At 47.9% G+C, this 16475-nt stretch overlaps 1 protein-coding gene across 2 annotated transcripts in view; it reads right to left on the reverse strand.

The window, feature by feature from the left end:
- Positions 1–721: 721 nt before the first annotated feature.
- LOC139413112 (neuropilin-2-like) overlaps positions 722–16475 on the reverse strand; it is a 74555-nt gene continuing 58801 nt past the window's right edge. The window contains exons 13-17 of one of the 2 annotated variants that reach the window (XM_071160173.1): positions 12219–12484; positions 11545–11641; positions 10094–10126; positions 3400–3459; positions 722–3183 (exon numbers count right to left, since the gene is read on the reverse strand). In XM_071160173.1, coding sequence (XP_071016274.1) covers positions 2867–3183; positions 3400–3459; positions 10094–10126; positions 11545–11641; positions 12219–12484 — 773 coding nt within the window. In that variant the 3' untranslated portion in view covers positions 722–2866. Of the gene's footprint in view, positions 3184–3399; positions 3460–6020; positions 6796–10093; positions 10127–11544; positions 11642–12218; positions 12485–16475 lie in introns of those variants that run through there. The other variant, XM_071160174.1, reaches the window with a different exon arrangement.

The following is a 16475-nucleotide window of genomic DNA, read 5'->3' on the forward strand; positions in this document are numbered from 1 at the left end:
GTTGAGACGATGACCTTTTTTTGGGTTGGTTGGGAGCCAAATTTCCCACCTCAAGTGATAATTCGCTCAACTATGTCATTAAACTTTCCCTTTAAATTAAATTCACAGTCTGTTCATGTTAAGACTGTAGCCATTTCCTCCCTCTTATCAATACCAACCAGAGAAATCCTTGCAGTCACGGATATGTTACAGGCCATACTTTCTGGTTGTGTTAGTGTTTAGGTATGAGGGCTGACATGGCCAAACAAAACCATGTGTAGGAGATGGGGAGCCATGTAAATGGAGGAAGCAGAGTAATCATATGTGTGTGTGTGTGTGTGTGTGAGACGCCGGGCACTTCAAAAGCTTTAATGTTGGAGCTCCTAAACAAGGGTGACTAGAGGTCTGGGCTAACGGGAGGCCATGGAGAGATGAGAGGAAAACTATGGCTGGCTGACACTGTGTGTATGCATGTCTGTGTTCATGTTTGAAAGCCTGTGCGCGTGTGACCTATACAGAGTGTTTGTGAATACAAACGGTGTACAGTGTGTGAATAGAAATGTGCCTGTGAGGGTGTTTGTCCTGAGTGTTTAAGTGTGTACATGGCTATAGACAACACAATGTACTGTGTGTGCGTGTATAAGCCGAGGTTACCTCAGTATCCTCCTACTAACAACCCATCTGAAACTCACACAAAGCAAGACAAATGAGCACATCCAGCGATGGCCACCAAACCCCAGTGTATGGTATAAATCCTTTATTAAATAATCAGAATAACAATATTAATAACAATCATAAAAAGAGCATTTCTGTACAAAGCCTCCAAGCAACAATTAGGTCTGACCAGAGTCAGAGTGGTCCTTTGTGAGGTTTAGCCCCTCTCTTGCCCAGGGAGGTGTGTTTTGGCCCCTCCTTGCCCAGACAGACTGGGCTGCGGTCCTGTATCTGTAATCTGATACGGGCTACAAAGGCAAGCTGGGCCACAGAAGCTCCAAGGCACCTGGAAGAGAGTCAGTGGGGTCCAGTGATGGGAGCCTCTGGGATAGGAGAGGGAATGTGGGTTTGGTGGGGTGGAGGGCAGAAGGGAGAAGGGGATAGGCTCCACCTCATTGCCCAGCAACCCCCCCCCCCCCCCCCCCAACTAGCCTGGGTCCACTCCAGTGCCTCCAGATGCACACAGACATATACATGCCCAGCATCGCATCAGAATGACCAGGATACTATTTCTTCGTGTGTGTGTGTGTGTGTGTGTGTGTGTGTGTGTGTGTGTGTGTGTGTGTGTGTGTGTGTGTGTGTGTGTGTGCGCTAGCATGGTGCACGCTGTGTATGCGTGTGTGTGATCAGTGTGTGTGTGAAAGTGAGAAGTCTGAGGTGCAGTGGAAATATTTACTGCTCTCTTTCCCTCTCCTCCTTCGCAAGGCTAGATAGTCCAGAGGGAGCAGATTGTGTGTTTAAATCCTCCTGGTTTTACCTCTCCCCGTGAACCCGTTTCCTGTTAAAACGCCAGCCTGGCCGTGACAATGCAAAATGGAGTCAAAGTGTGGGAAAAAAGAGCAACAAACATCAGACGAGGAGAGCACGAATCATGACACCAAGACCACATCAGTCCACTCTGAAGGAATGGTGTCCTTCCAACTGGTGCTTCCTCTACCAATCGCTGACTTCAAGCTCAGATGTGTGTCCACTGTCAAGCAATGGTCTAGAATATATGTATATATTTTTTTTTGTATCCCACTTTGCGTTTTATTGTCGATTCGTTCAGAGTACATTGTCCCCGGAGAGGTTGATTTTAGGATTTAGTGATCCATTGATTACTTTTTTTTCTTCTCTCTTCATCAGTTCTCATTTGTCGACGGCTATTCAGTCTCTGCCTGGATTTCCCAGCAATCCATACGCTGCACTGACCAAAACCATCTTCAACCTTGACGTTTTTACTTCACCTAGCCACAGTTTACTGTAAACACGACCGTCAACCTACTTTTCGAAGCAACCCACCGGCAACAACAGCCGGAAACTAAATCTGACAATAAACTCCCTTGCTTTCGATCTTCAACAGAACACGTTTAGAAGAGAACGTGATTAGAACCCCCTCCTCCTCCCTCCTTATTTTATCAGCATTTACAGGCTGGCAGCGAGATAAAACAAGCAATAAAACAGAGAAGGCTTGAACAAATAACAAAAAGACACACACCAAAGATGGCGATTAGTTTAAAAATACCACAGGCCTGTCAGAAAATGGGGTGGAGAACTGAGGCTGATGTGTTACAGAGACGCAAGAGTCTAACACAAAAAAACAACAACAAAAAAACGCTTCAGAAAGAATTCACTTCACTAGGTTCTAGGCCACTGTGTCCACATGTCTAAGCCACTGTGTCCAGGTGATAGAGAAACACTATCTAAGCACCTGTCTAAGGCGTTTTCAGTGTCAAGGAGTTTATAACATCTTTCCAGTTTATAAACTAGACCAAGAAAACTATGATGTATTTATATGGAGTTCTGAATTATTATTATTTATTTTTTTTTGGGGGGGGGGGGGGGGGGGATAGTAGGTATTTGCCCATTGATATGTGTTGATATTTGAACTCCCCTGTCAATGGAACAGTCCGCTATAGGGACCACTCTGGGAAATACCCAATCCTTCCCTCATTGGCTTCGGTCCAGAAAACCTCAAGCGCCACTTTGATTGAAGTAGGGGGAGGGGTCTCAAGATCAGTCTAAAAAGTGGCTTTTCCCCAAAATGCTCTTCCATCTGGCAGGTGTAGTCCTTCAGCTCAGAAAGGAAATTCACAGTCCAAGCTACGCAGAGAAAACAAAAGAGGAGATAATCTCCTCAAAATGGCCGCCTCTCTCCTTTCCTCTACCCCTCTCCTCTCTCTACTCTTTCGCCTCATGCCTCGGTGCAGCAGCGCTGCTGGTTGAGCTTCACCTTGTGCTTGAGGCCGTCGTACAGCTCAAAGTTGTAGTTCTCCAGCGTGGTAGAACTACGCGAAGACAGGCCACTGTAGGAGCACGTGCAGTAGAGCAGCAGGCCGGCACACACAGCTCCCATCAGCACACCCAGGGAGCTCATAACGATGATGGTGACCAGGATGGGGTCCAGCGTGTACAGCCACGAGTTGTCCTTCTCTGCCGAGGAGGAGACGAGCGTCTCCGGCTGCTCGGAGGACGGGGCCGCCGTATGCAACTCCTTGGGGAACGCCCAGCCTGGACAAGAGGAGAAAGAGAGAGATGGAGGAGAGAGAGAGAGAGAGAAGAGACAGGGGAGATGAGAGAGAGGAGGGGAGAGGGAGCGAGAGAGAGAGAGAGGAGAGGAGAGAAAAAGAGAGAGGCCTATTAGAAACTAGGCGTTTTTTCACATTTGGAAAAACATTTTGCCGTAATGGACACTTAAAATAGATTGTAGTCGGTGGAAACACTTACCTCCATCTAACTGGTCCCTGCCATTAAAAAGTCTGCTGTCTCCAAACTCTGGCCTCTTATCTATGAGAGAAGAAGATACGTTGTACAATCGTTCTGTTGTATGCACAATGCCAAGTATCCATACAGTACATGTTGGTTTCGTGCAATAATGTAAGCTGTCTACGTCAATCTTCCTTCACTGTAATGACTAATTACACTAATTATATATATGTGTTGGGGCTGCTCAAGTCCAATGACATACAGAGACGTACCACAACGTAGAAAAATACCACTTTATTACCACAGACCATATTCACATTCATTCAACTATTTCAAATCACACTTTTCACATTGCTCACAAAGAGGTTCCGGAGCCCAAGTAAAGTATCAGCAAACAATTTCACCATCGTCATCATCATCCTCCTCCTCATCATCATCCTCATCCTACAAATAGATTATGCACTGAGCTCTAAACAGATGAAGATATAATCAGTTCCCTCCTGGCTTCCACCCACTGCATTGTGATGTGGTGTGATCATCACGAGACACCAACGAGTGTCAGCACTGAGAGTGGTGCTAAGAAGTGCTCAACCCCCCCCGCCCTCCCCCGGGGCGCTGTTTTTTGAAAGCGGCACTTTAACTTCAGGTTTGTTGACATCTCGCGAGGTGTGTGTGTGCAACACTTGGCATGTGGACAGAGGTGGGAGTAATTGCTTGGCAAGAAACACCTTAACTGGAGCCCTCAACGAGAATCATTAATGTGGTCTCCAGGGGCAACAGCTATTGGCTGCTGGTGTGTGTGTGTGTGTGTGGGAAGGGGGGGGTACAGTGTGTGTGTGTGCCGGGGGAGGGGTGTATGTGCGCCTGTGTGAGAGAGAGTGTAAGTGTGTGTGTGTGTGTGTGTGTGTGTATGCGTGAGAGATTGTGTCGGTGTGTGTGTGTGTGTATGCGTGAGAGATTGTGTGTGTGTGTGTGTGTGTGTATGCGTGAGAGATTGTGTCGGTGTGTGTGCAGGAGACGGGAAAAGAGAAAAGTGCTTACTGCAGACTAAATAAATGTTATCGCTCCATTACCTGATTAGAGATATTAAGAGCTTGGGAGCGGACCTACGGTGAGATGGACAGAGTGGGGTGCCCAACCCCCGGTTGATTTAAAAGCACATTGTGAGAGGGTGCCAAAAAAACTTCTCGTCGCTCTGAGGAAACTAAAAAAAAATGGATTGCCACACATATTCACCCCACTCAATATGTCCCTTTTAGCCGTTATCTAAACCGCCAGATAACATAGTGGCTTCCATAGAAATGTTTTACTTAATACTGTGGAGGCATCACTCTAACCGTACAACGCATTCGGTTGTCCTACTTAAAGGGACAGTTCATTACAAACTCAAAGTTTGTCAGATGCTTTCAGACCTGGGAATTGGTCTTATGTTGAGGTAAGTTCACATCCCGGGCCACCGCTTGTAAATGGAAGCCCCATCATTGACTGATTTGATTTAGTGGTTTATCTTTTCCACTCATTCGGGGTTGGGGCATATAGGTGGATCGACACAACTATGGGACGTGGACACATCTCATAGGCGGCTTTTGAGATCGGAAAACACCTCTGACATATTTGGTGGTTAAATGGGCAGGAATTGAACTAAACTACCTCTGGATGTACAATAATGGTGAGATTGATAACTGTTGATCATTAATAAAGGGATAGTTCACGCACAATTAAATATTGTTTTTCTTCCCCTGAAAGCAGCCTATAGAATCCATGCTTAGGCTTTATTTACATGGCCACCGTTTTGTAAATTGGGTGAACTTCCCCTTTAAGGGCCATCTGATCCTCAGAGCTCGACATAACCACTAACAAACCAGCTTAAATATGTGGTAGCTATTATCATAATCGGGCCCGGTCCCATTTCAAACATATTTCCAATGATCTTGGCCACCAGTTGTTATAGCATGACATTCTTGGCCCTTTTGTTTTATACCCTCAACTTTCTAATGAGGGATGCATCCTGCCAGCATCCATCTTATGTCATAGGGAAGCATTGTTTGTAGTTTGTCTTTGGTTTCTATGTTTTGGAGCGTTCTCAACTAAGACCAAAAAAAAAAAAAATGGCTTCCAGCTGTTTGAGAGTACTGCATAGGGTTGGATGTGGGGCTTACCAGCCACATGTTTTCACATGGGTGACACCATCGAGGACTTTCCGAGACAGAGCACAAACAATGTGGGAATGAGCATTAATCACTGACGATGACGACATTATAAAGAGAGGGGACTCTGCTCACAGACTGACTGAGGGGTCATATTCAATCAGAAGCTTGATGCGGGGATTCCGGCGTGGGACGACTAAAATGTTATTCTTGAGCTGCGCGAATGAGATCGATTCGTCAGGTCAATAAGAGCGACACGTAAAAATGTCATATTCAAACATGCTTTTTTTGTTGTTGTTGTTGTCTTACACTGGTAATACCCAATAACCCGGCCCACTCATCATACAAATCACAAGACAACTGTTACGGTGTATCCATGTAACATTTCCTTCAGTGATAGTAACACTGACAACTCAGCAGCCTGTCCTGAAGCACCGTCTTTACAACGAAGTCGCTCCTGTAGAGCATCCGTTGGCTCTGACTGTGACATTCCCCCTCTCTCTCTCTCTCTCTTTCTCTCTCTCTCTCTCAGCAGAGCTGTCAGTGAGACAGTATCTCTCGCTTGTCTGTTTGTGGTCTGACAGCGCTGGATGGTTTTACATGACTGAACCACGACACCCACACCGGGCCGGGAGGCTAGCCCACACAGAGTGTGTCCGTGCTGGCGTGATTCCAGGAAGCCCATGGGTTAGGAACCAGAACCAATAGTAAGGCTGGAGGTTGGGTTTGAAACAAGCCAATCGCATAGATCGCTTCATCTCTACGTAGTCCGTAGGCAGGTTCAAGTGACAGAAATAGTGTTCGAAGAGCTAGTCTGTGAACAGTAACATCCGCTGCTGATGAAAGCAGGGCCCAGAAAATGTCACTTCCAATCCTTGTCCCCCCGTTGCTTCATCCATGAGCCATCAAAAGGGGAGGGGTTTAGCTGTAAGGACCACCTCTTCCTTTCAGCAGAGGGCATACGTTTGGTGGCCGTGGTTGTCTAGCCTCACGGTGAGCACGGGCTCCGTCCCTGGAGCGGCCGCCACTGGGTTACTGGCTGAGCACTGGGAGTACTGAAAGTACTGGGACTGGCTGTGGTAGGCCACAGAGAGCTGGCTCTTCTTCGCTGCCAGCCTTCGTCGATGGCAACAGAGCGCTCGTGCCAAGACGGCCACCGCCAGGAGTATCAGGGCGCCCCCGGCGGCCACGAGGTAGTACCAGAGGGTGGGTACTAGTGGCAGCGCCAACGTGTCTACTGTGGGGTCACTCCCGCCAGGAACACCTCCCCCTGGTGGAGAGATAAGGAATATGTTGGCTCGGGGTGGAGGGTGCAAGCAAAGAACATCCAATGGACTGCTTTGTTTTGGTGTTGATTTTTCTCCCCTGTGGCTTTCCATCACATGAACAGCAGGCGTACGAGCACATGGGCATGCACAAGCATGCCGGCTCAAACAGGGGGGAAAAAGTTATTCATCACAGATAACGGCTGAAATAAATCAAAACGCATCAGGTTTTTACATTTTTTATATATTTTTTATCACCTGAGGATTGAAGCTTGGGTTGCAGCCGAGGGCGAGAGAGAGGTGACTTTCACACTGAGAGCAGTGGAGCATAGCTACGGATGTTCAATGAGTCTGTGGGATTGAATTGATCCAATGCTCCAATGAATAAAGCTCTCGTGTAATAACTTGGGTGTGAAACAAAGGGCGTGGCAATTAGCTGTAACAGAACGGACGCACGCGCGCGCGCGCGCACACACACACACACACACACACACACACACACACACACACACACACACACACACACACACACACACACACACACACACACACACACACACACACACACACTGGACAGACTAATTCACTTGTCAACAAACAAATTCAGTTTCAAGCACTGTGGTTGATTTATGATTGAAACCTGGGTTGGATCAAGACACAAACTGTAAGTTGTTGACTTTTTGTAAACTCAATTGAAAAATCACTGATGCAATGTTACGTTACTCCGCTGATGAAGTAAAATGCCCCCCCCCCCCCCCCCCCCCCCCAATGAGGAGCCACTATTTCAATGCTCCACTGACCAATCATAAGACCCCATGGAGCCTACATAGGAATGTTCTGGATTTGTTCTCCCTTTAATTTGGAGACAGTGATGGAATTTGATTGGCAGGTTCAACTGGATTTCCTTGGAAACACATTGCTCAGTTCTGTTCTCGTCTTTGGTGCTCTCTTGTCCAGTTCTTTCCTCTTCAAGCCAATAAGTATCTCCGTGGAGATCCTCCCAACACCCAAACACAGCTCCTCTACTTCAATCCTATGAACCCCTCTAACAACGTCTTCCAAGACACAAGCTCTCCTATTCATACAGGTCTGTGAACTCATACGCCGACAACCGTTTCCAAGCACTCAGGTCTAAGCTAAGAATAAGGAACAAAACCAGCAGTTTAAGGACCCGAGAGAGAGAGAGAGAGAGAGAGCGACTCCATGTATGGTGTAGAGTTGAAGCCACCCTGAGTATTCGACCATGCCACATAATTACAGAGGGAAATGGTGCGTGTACCTGCCACTGCACACGCTCATTAGACAGAGCTGAATGGATGAGAGAGACACCGGCGTTGCAGCTGAGTCACTCTATTTGATTACGTTTCACTACGAAGTGTGTATGTGTGTGCAGGGGTGGTGGTGTTGGGGTGTGCATGTGTATGAGTCTGTCTGTGTGTGTGTGTGTGTGTGTGTGTGTGTGTGTGTGTGTCTGTGTGGGGGTGGTGGTGTTGGGGTGTGCATGTGTATGAGTCTGTCTGTGTGTGTGTGTGTGTGTGTCTGTGTGGGGGTGGTGGTGTTGGGGTGTGCATGTGTATGAGTCTGTCTGTGTGTGTGTGTGTGTGTGTGTCTGTGTGGGGGTGGTGGTGTTGGGGTGTGCATGTGTATGAGTCTGTCTGTGTGTGTGTGTGTGTGTGTGTGTGTGTGTCTGTGTGGGGGTGGTGGTGTTGGGGTGTGCATGTGTATGAGTCTGTCTGTGTGTGTGTGTGTGTGTGTGTCTGTGTGGGGGTGGTGGTGTTGGGGTGTGCATGTGTATGAGTCTGTCTGTCTGTGTGGGGGTGGTGTGTGTGTGTGTGTGTGTGTGTGTGTGTGTGTGTGTGTGTCTGTGTGGGGGTGGTGGTGTTGGGGTGTGCATGTGTATGAGTCTGTCTGTGTGTGTGTGTGTGTGTGTGTGTGTCTGTGTGGGGGTGGTGGTGTTGGGGTGTGCATGTGTATGAGTCTGTCTGTGTGTGTGTGTGTGTGTGTGTGTGTGTGTGTCTGTGTGGGGGTGGTGGTGTTGGGGTGTGCATGTGTATGAGTCTGTCTGTGTGTGTGTGTGTGTGTGTGTGTGTGTGTCTGTGTGGGGGTGGTGGTGTGGTGTGCATGTGCATGAGTCTGTCTGTGTGTGTGTGTGTGTGTGTGTGTGTCTGTGTGGGGGTGGTGGTGTTGGGGTGTGCATGTGTATGAGTCTGTCTGTGTGTGTGTGTGTGTGTCTGTGTGGGGGTGGTGGTGTTGGGGTGTGCATGTGTATGAGTCTGTGTGTGTGTGTGTGTGTGTGTGTGTGTGTGTGTGTCTGTGGCATGTGTATGAGTCTGTGTGTGTGTGTCTGTGTGGGGGTGGTGGTGTGCATGTGTGTGTGTATGAGTCTGTGTGTGTGTGTCTGTGTGGGGGTGGTGGTGTTGGGGTGTGCATGTGTATGAGTCTGTCTGTGTGTGTGTGTGTGTGTGTGTGTCTGTGTGGGGGTGGTGGTGTGGTGTGCATGTGCATGAGTCTGTCTGTGTGTGTGTGTGTGTGTGTGTGTGTGTCTGTGTGGGGGTGGTGGTGTTGGGGTGTGCATGTGTATGAGTCTGTCTGTGTGTGTGTGTGTGTGTGTGTGTGTGTATGAGTCTGTGCGTGTGTGTCTGTGTGGGGGTGGTGGTGTGCATGTGTGTGTGTATGAGTCTGTGTGTGTGTGTCTGTGTGGGGGTGGTGGTGTGCATGTGTGTGTGTGTGTGTGTGTGTGAGTCTGTCTGTGTGTGTGTGGGGGGGGGGGGTGGTGTGTGTGTGTGTGTGTGTGTGTGTGTGTGTGTGTGTGTGTGTCTACATGCGTGCGTCACGGTGGAGGAAGAAATTGCACACACACAAATTCCCCAGCTCTTATCTTATTGGAACCAGCAGCCAAAAACACTATATCAAGTAATAACATCAATCCCCTATAGCTCTCCCTATTCTTCTATTGAGGCAGACAGTTCTTTTAAAAACATGGATGTCAAAGCAACAGTATGAATTTCTCTGCAATAAACTGGATTCTGCTGGATTCAGCGGGCTCTGATGTCCTTTGATGATGCCTGGATGCTGATGATGATTCTTGGGAATCGTTGGTCACCAAGGCAGCATTAGTCAAGCGGCGAACACAGCTCTTGCACACCCATTTTCATTGATTGGACTGGGCTTGTCACATGGGTGCCATCAAGCAAAGCTCCCATTAGCCAAAGCTGTACAGTGCAGCGCAGTGCAGCGAGCAGGAAGCGGAAACATTTGCGCAGGAAGTGACATCATTACACGGCTAAAGGTGCGCAAACTCACCTGTCATGTCGGGAAGGAAGGCAGCGAAGGGTTCTGAAAGAGAGAAAGAAAGAAACAAACAAACAAACAAGACTGTTTATAACCTGTAAAATAGCTAGGAAAGTCAGCCAAAAACATTAAAACAAATTGAATTTGGATTACATTTCTGTTGGCACTGATATCACTATTGCCCACTGACAACTTTCTTAATACTTCAACTCAAAAGGAGTACAATGAAAGAGCATGTGGGTATGTCTCTTCTTGGGGTAGAATGCAATGTCAAAGAGTGTGTTATTGTGAGTTGGGAGACTTGGAGGGCGACTGTGGGAAGTTTGAGTCATTCAAAGTTGTGGAGTCCAGTTGTGCTGGGAAGGTTGCTGCCTGGCTGGCTGACTGCACACACAACGGTCAGTCTGATTGACTTGGAATGGCAACAAAAAGCATGGGGGCCTGCGAGAGGGGTGACTTGGGAAGTGGAGCCTTCTTGGCTGTAACACCAATGTGCTGTGAACAAACTCGACTGCGCTGGTTGATAAGAACACTCCCAGCATGCCTTGGGAATGAGGAAGAAGGAGAAAATGTGTAGAGGCGGAGAAGAGTGGAGGCACTTCCACACAGGTTGACAGAGGGGGGACGGGTTTTCATCTTTCGTCTAACAACCACACTACCGCACACACACGCACACACACACACACACACACACACACACACACACACACACACACACACACACACACACACACACACACACACACACACACACACACACACACACACACAGCCCAACTCTATGAAGTCAAACTCGATGATGGCAGGTTTCTGGCTCAGAACCCACAGTCTGTCTGTGATCTGTTTAAGACCTAGTCCTAAACCCCCCTGCTCTGGCTAGATTAAAAGCCCAGCGCACGCACACACACACACCCACACACACACACCAGTGCCGGATCTATTGCTTTGACGGCTCTGGAAAGCTCTGTTTACAGATACGAGAGGAGAAGAAATCTAACGAAACATAGATTAGCATCGCGGGGGCCCACGGGGCGTTTATGGCCTACTTTCCATTCTTCCTTTCTTTTTCTGGCAGAGGAATAACACTCCACTCTTTCGTTCATTCTCTCTCCTTTCATCTCTTCGCTACGGCTTTCAGTAGTAACAGTCAAGTCTGTCCCCAAGATTCCGATGAGGGAACTTGGGGTGTGTGTGTGTGTGTGTGTAGTGGGGTGTTTAGAGCACAACTGGAGTGACAAGTCAGGGACCCCAGGGGAGGAGAGGAGGAGGAGGAGGTAGAAAAGGAATGAAGGGATGATGGAGAGAGAGAGAGATAGAGGGGGGAACAGAAGTTGAGTGGTGTGGTGGTGGGATGACAGAGGAAAATAACTGGGGTGCTGGAGGGTCAGATGTGTGTGTGCACATGTTTGTATGCGTGTCAGTGAGTGTGTGTGTACACGTGTTTGTATGATCTGCAGGCTTACGTGTGCACTCCTCCAAAGGTGTACCAGAATTCATGTGGATGTTGTCGATCATGATATGGCCCTTGGTTCCCTGGTCAACGAAGCCTTCCATAACCACCTGAGAGGAGGAGGAAGAGTAGGGGAAGGAGGAGGAAGAGTAGGGGAAGGAAGATTAAGAGGAAGAGAAGGAAGAGGAAGAGTAGGGTAAGGAAGAGAAAGAGTAGGGGAAGGAGGAGGAATATTAGGGTAAGGAGGAGGAGGGGTAGGGGAAGGAGGAGGAGGAGTAGGGGAAGGAGGAGGAGGAGTAGGGGAAGGAGGAGGAGGAGTAGGGGAAGGAAGGGGAGGAGGAAGAGTAAGGGAAGGAAGAGGAAGGAAAGGAAGAGGAAGGAAGAGTAGGGGAAAGAAGAGGAGGAGGAGGAGTGGAAGGAGGAGGAGGAGGAGGGGAAGGAGGAGGAGTAGGGGAAGGAGGAGAAGGAGTAGGGGAAGGAGGAGGAAGGGAAGGAGGAGGAGGAGGAAGGAGGAAGATTAGGGGAAGAAGATACAAATGACCTACATGTAGATGCAGGGATATATCTAGTACATAGAATCGCTGCAACACATAACCACTAGTAATAATACTTCTACTTGTTTCTCCAGCTAACTCCAACAGACTATTTTCATGGTAGAGAGAGGGGAGCATGCTAACGCCCGAATACCTGGAACTCTTTGGGGGATCGGGGCAGGATGGTGCGACCCTCCTTCCAAACGGGTCCCTGGTCGCCGTGGAGTGCCCATAGAAGGGTCTCCTCGTGATGGGCATCACGGAGAAGGATGCGCAGGGTGCCCTGGGCCTCTCCCCACAGCTGGTAGGAGAAGAGCAGGCAGAGAGGCCCCGTGTCGAGTCCCACCATCGGGCTTAGGATCCTGGCTCGCTGCTGCTCCGTCTTGGGGTTGGCGTCGATGTACAGGTAGCTATTCAGGTCTGTGTGGGGAAGGGAGACAACGCAGTGGTGGGTTTAGAGACTTGAGATGTTGCAGTGAGGGGAACACAGGAGAAATACATGCACACACATGAGGGAGTGTACACACACACACACACACACACACACACACACACACACGCGCGCGCACGCACATCAGCGCAGACAAGAATAAAACCACACAATACCACAACTACAAGGTCAGACTTACAATAACACAGGGATATGATACATACCAAATCCCACCTAACAGAAGAAAAGGGTCAGAGAGAGAGTCAAGCACTAAGGGAAGGGGATGAATTCACAGCCAACCGAAAGGAGCCATTCCCATTGGTATTCAGGTAGACTGGTATTCCCATAGGTATTCAGGTAGACTGGTATTCCCATTGGTATTCCCATTGGTATTCAGGTAGACCCATTAGACAATAGCACTGTGTTAAACACAGTCAAGTAGTTTATAGAATATGTTTAGTTAGTAAATTGGATGTGGACTTGGAACCCTGACGCGGGGGGGGGGGGTATCAACACAATCCTGACAAAATCACCTGTGCTTTATCGCAGTGTGTGTTAGAGAAGTTAGGTGAGGGAACTACAGATGAAAATCACCACGTGTGAATATTGTCCAAGAGGCACTAGGCACGACGAAGTGATGGATATTGGCATCACCATATTCCAACTGAATGTTCATGTACAAACCGTTGTATATTAAACTGACATGAACGATGTAATAGATACATAAATAGTCTATGTCCCCTGTACCCAGGCAACAGGTGTCTATTTTCAAAATATGATTAAAACGATCATTTTGACCCCCTGGACTTTCAGTCCTTGCATGTATAGCTCCATCTACAAAATTGTTTGGTGATTACATTTCTCCAGTTCCATCCCTCAGCTTCATAGAAAACATTTATTTGATTTATTTCATAGAAAACACATTTTTATTATGGAATGGGCCTTTATTGCTGTTTAGTTTGAAGCGAGACCATAGAAACGGAACTCGATGAGCACAGTGCACAGTGTCATAGTCATTGACCTCGATTGTGATGCAGCTGTGATGTCATCCGAACACCTGTTGAAGCAAGGTTCTAGAGGTCAGCCACATCATTTAGGCCCTTGAAAAGCGTTGCCTATCACATTGCTATCTGCTCTTGAACAATTTAAAAAAAAACTAAAATTACAACAAGTTCTTTCAATAATGGACTATCTCCAATATCTGAGCCAGTTTGGGCCCTTCCATCCCTTCCCTTTGGACCAGTTCACCTGGTTAGTGTTGAGGATGGTTCCTAAGGACGTTCTTGCCTCATGGCTGATCACACAGATGACAGGAGGATCTCCCGTGCCTGGAGTGGCTGCCAACCAGAACCAGGTTTGTTTGGCCAAGATAAGTGAGTAGTCTGAAATGGCAACTTATTCCCTATTTAGCTAGTGAAATACTTTTGACCAGAGCCCTGGGTCTAGGGTGGGTTTCTCAAAAACACTTTGAGACAAATGCTGATGTAAAAAGGGGGCTGATTTTTATGGATTAAAGTACAATCTGATTTATCCAGCCAAACTCCAGCTATGGATTAATTGCAGTGGACAATGGCAAAGTCGATTGGCAGGCAACAGTCTGGCCCAGCCAATCAGCAGCCACTACCAAGAACACAGTCTGGCCTAAACATTTCAGACTACTCACTATAATCTAGGCCAAACAAACCTGGTTCAGCCAGGTTTGTTTAGCCTAGATTATAATGAGTAGTCTGAAATGGCAACTTACTCCCTACATAGCTAGTGAAATACTTTTGACCAGAGCCCTGGTCAGGGTGGGTTTCTCAAAAATACTGATGTAAAAAAGGGCTTTTATAAGTAAAATCTGATTTAATGATTTATTAATTGCAGGGACAACGGCAAAGTCGAATTTGGAATACCCCACCTGCATGCCAGTTCCAGCCCAACTCAGCCCCTGCCACCTTCCAGCCAAACTCCAGCTATGGACAAGACCAGGATCATTTTATGGACTGGAAAGAGGGGCCCCAGACCAACAACAACAATCAAGTGCATTGTCATCAGGATGTGGAGCCAATGGATGTCAGTGTTGTTGTGGAGGTAAAAGACAACAGCCAAGCACTAGCCACTTGGCAGGCCACAGTCTGGCCCAGTCAATCAGCAGCTAAAGGCCAGGCAACAGTCTGGCCCAGCCAATCAGCAGCCACTACCAAGAACACAGTCTGGCCCAACCAATCAGCAGCTGCTACATTTTGGTCATCCAGCCAGCAGAATTCCGCTATGTTTTGGCCAACGAGCCAGACAGCCACTAAACAATCATCCAGTAGCCAGACAGCCACGAGCCAGACAACAGTCTCCAACAACCAATCAGCAGCCTCCACTAAGAGAGATGGTGGCGATATGAGGAGCAGCAGCACTCACCAGGACTACGACCCCAAGAGGATGAGGATGTAAAACGTGAGGGACTCCAAGGGCCATTTTTTTCCCACTAACATGGAGGGTCTTTCTCACAGCTTAAAGACTCAGTCCAACACAGATACTTTGATGTGTGGATCACAGCATGAGAAGCTGTAGAACCACAAGAGTGACTATTTTCTGCAGAAAAATAAAAGTTTGATTTAATGCCAACTAAATTCAGTATTGTGTTTTTGTGTCCATGTTATGGTTACTGTAGCTAAATGTGCGTCGTAAAAGAATGTGCTGTCGTGGGGGGAACTAAGTCGTTTACTTGATTATATTATAGGTATAGACTACCGGTATAAGGACAGATATCAGCATCCACAATGTAAATTCAGATCACTCAATTGTTATGAATTGAACACTTTGTCAAGGACATGTACAGCCTACAATGTGTGCCTAACTTGAATCTGGGAGACGACTGAAATTTGAGTTGTATGTGAGAGGGAGAAGAAAGCTTACTACAGTCAAGTGTGTATTATACTGTGCAGTACAGTATGTGCATGTGTGTGTAGCCACCCTAATAGTCTGTCTAGCAGATCACACAGTAGTATCTGTGGAGGGGGAAGAAAGCTTCATCCACGATGACAGCCCCCCTCTGCTCTCTAGTGTGTGTGTCACACCAGACAGCGTGTGTGACAGGGTCTCCCTTGGCCCTTCCAAACACCACAGTGTGTGTAAGGAGCCCTCCCATTCAGCACCATACGGCACTGTCTATCACTGTGTGTCTATCTGTGTGTGTGTGTGAGTGTGTGTGTGTGTGTGTGACTGTGTGTATGAGTGTGTGTGCGCGCGCGTGTGTGTGTGTATGCGTCCGTACATCTGCGTGTGTGCATGTGTGGGTCTTCGCCACACGGAAAACATCCCCACTTTATCAAACTGATCTTAATGTGTTCGCGGAGAACCCCCATCTCCCTACACCTCGGGTGAACCCAGCGTCTCTGAACGCCCCCCTCCCCATTGTTCCGCAGCTTGTTCAGCAGACAGCTCATAATCGAGAGGGGCGCGTTCACGTGATATGATGCAACAGCATTATTAATCCATTTTCTCAGCAGTCTCCTGCAGCGGGCGAAGACAAGGAGGACTCAATCTACAAACACAGGCCTCGTTATGGACGCCGCCAGCACCACACGTTGATATGCTACGGCGCATGTTCTCCAAGCTGTTATGTTTTCACACTTTAAAAAGGAGAGAGATCAAGAGGTTACTGGGTCTGGGTTTTCTGGGTCACGAGAGAGATAAAGGAAGGGAGGGAGGGAGAGAGGGGAGGGAGAGAGAGAAAGGGAGAATGAGTGGGAGAGAGAGAGAGAGAGAGCCTCTCTCTTAGGCTTATGATGATTAGGCAACAATCTTCGACCTACATACCCAGGGATTCCCCGACCTAAAGCCCAGGTGACAGAGATTCCCAACCACTGAGCGCGAGCAGGTCCTGAAGCTCCGCCGTCAATTCTTCACAGCTTGCAGCTCGTTAAATATTTAATGGGCCCTATTCGAAATATATCAAAACCAATGAATTTTAAAACAAGGTCAGGATAACAATCCCTTTAACCC

The sequence above is a fragment of the Oncorhynchus clarkii genome, chromosome 7 (genome assembly GCF_045791955.1).
Source record: "Oncorhynchus clarkii lewisi isolate Uvic-CL-2024 chromosome 7, UVic_Ocla_1.0, whole genome shotgun sequence".
NCBI lineage: Eukaryota > Metazoa > Chordata > Actinopteri > Salmoniformes > Salmonidae > Oncorhynchus > Oncorhynchus clarkii.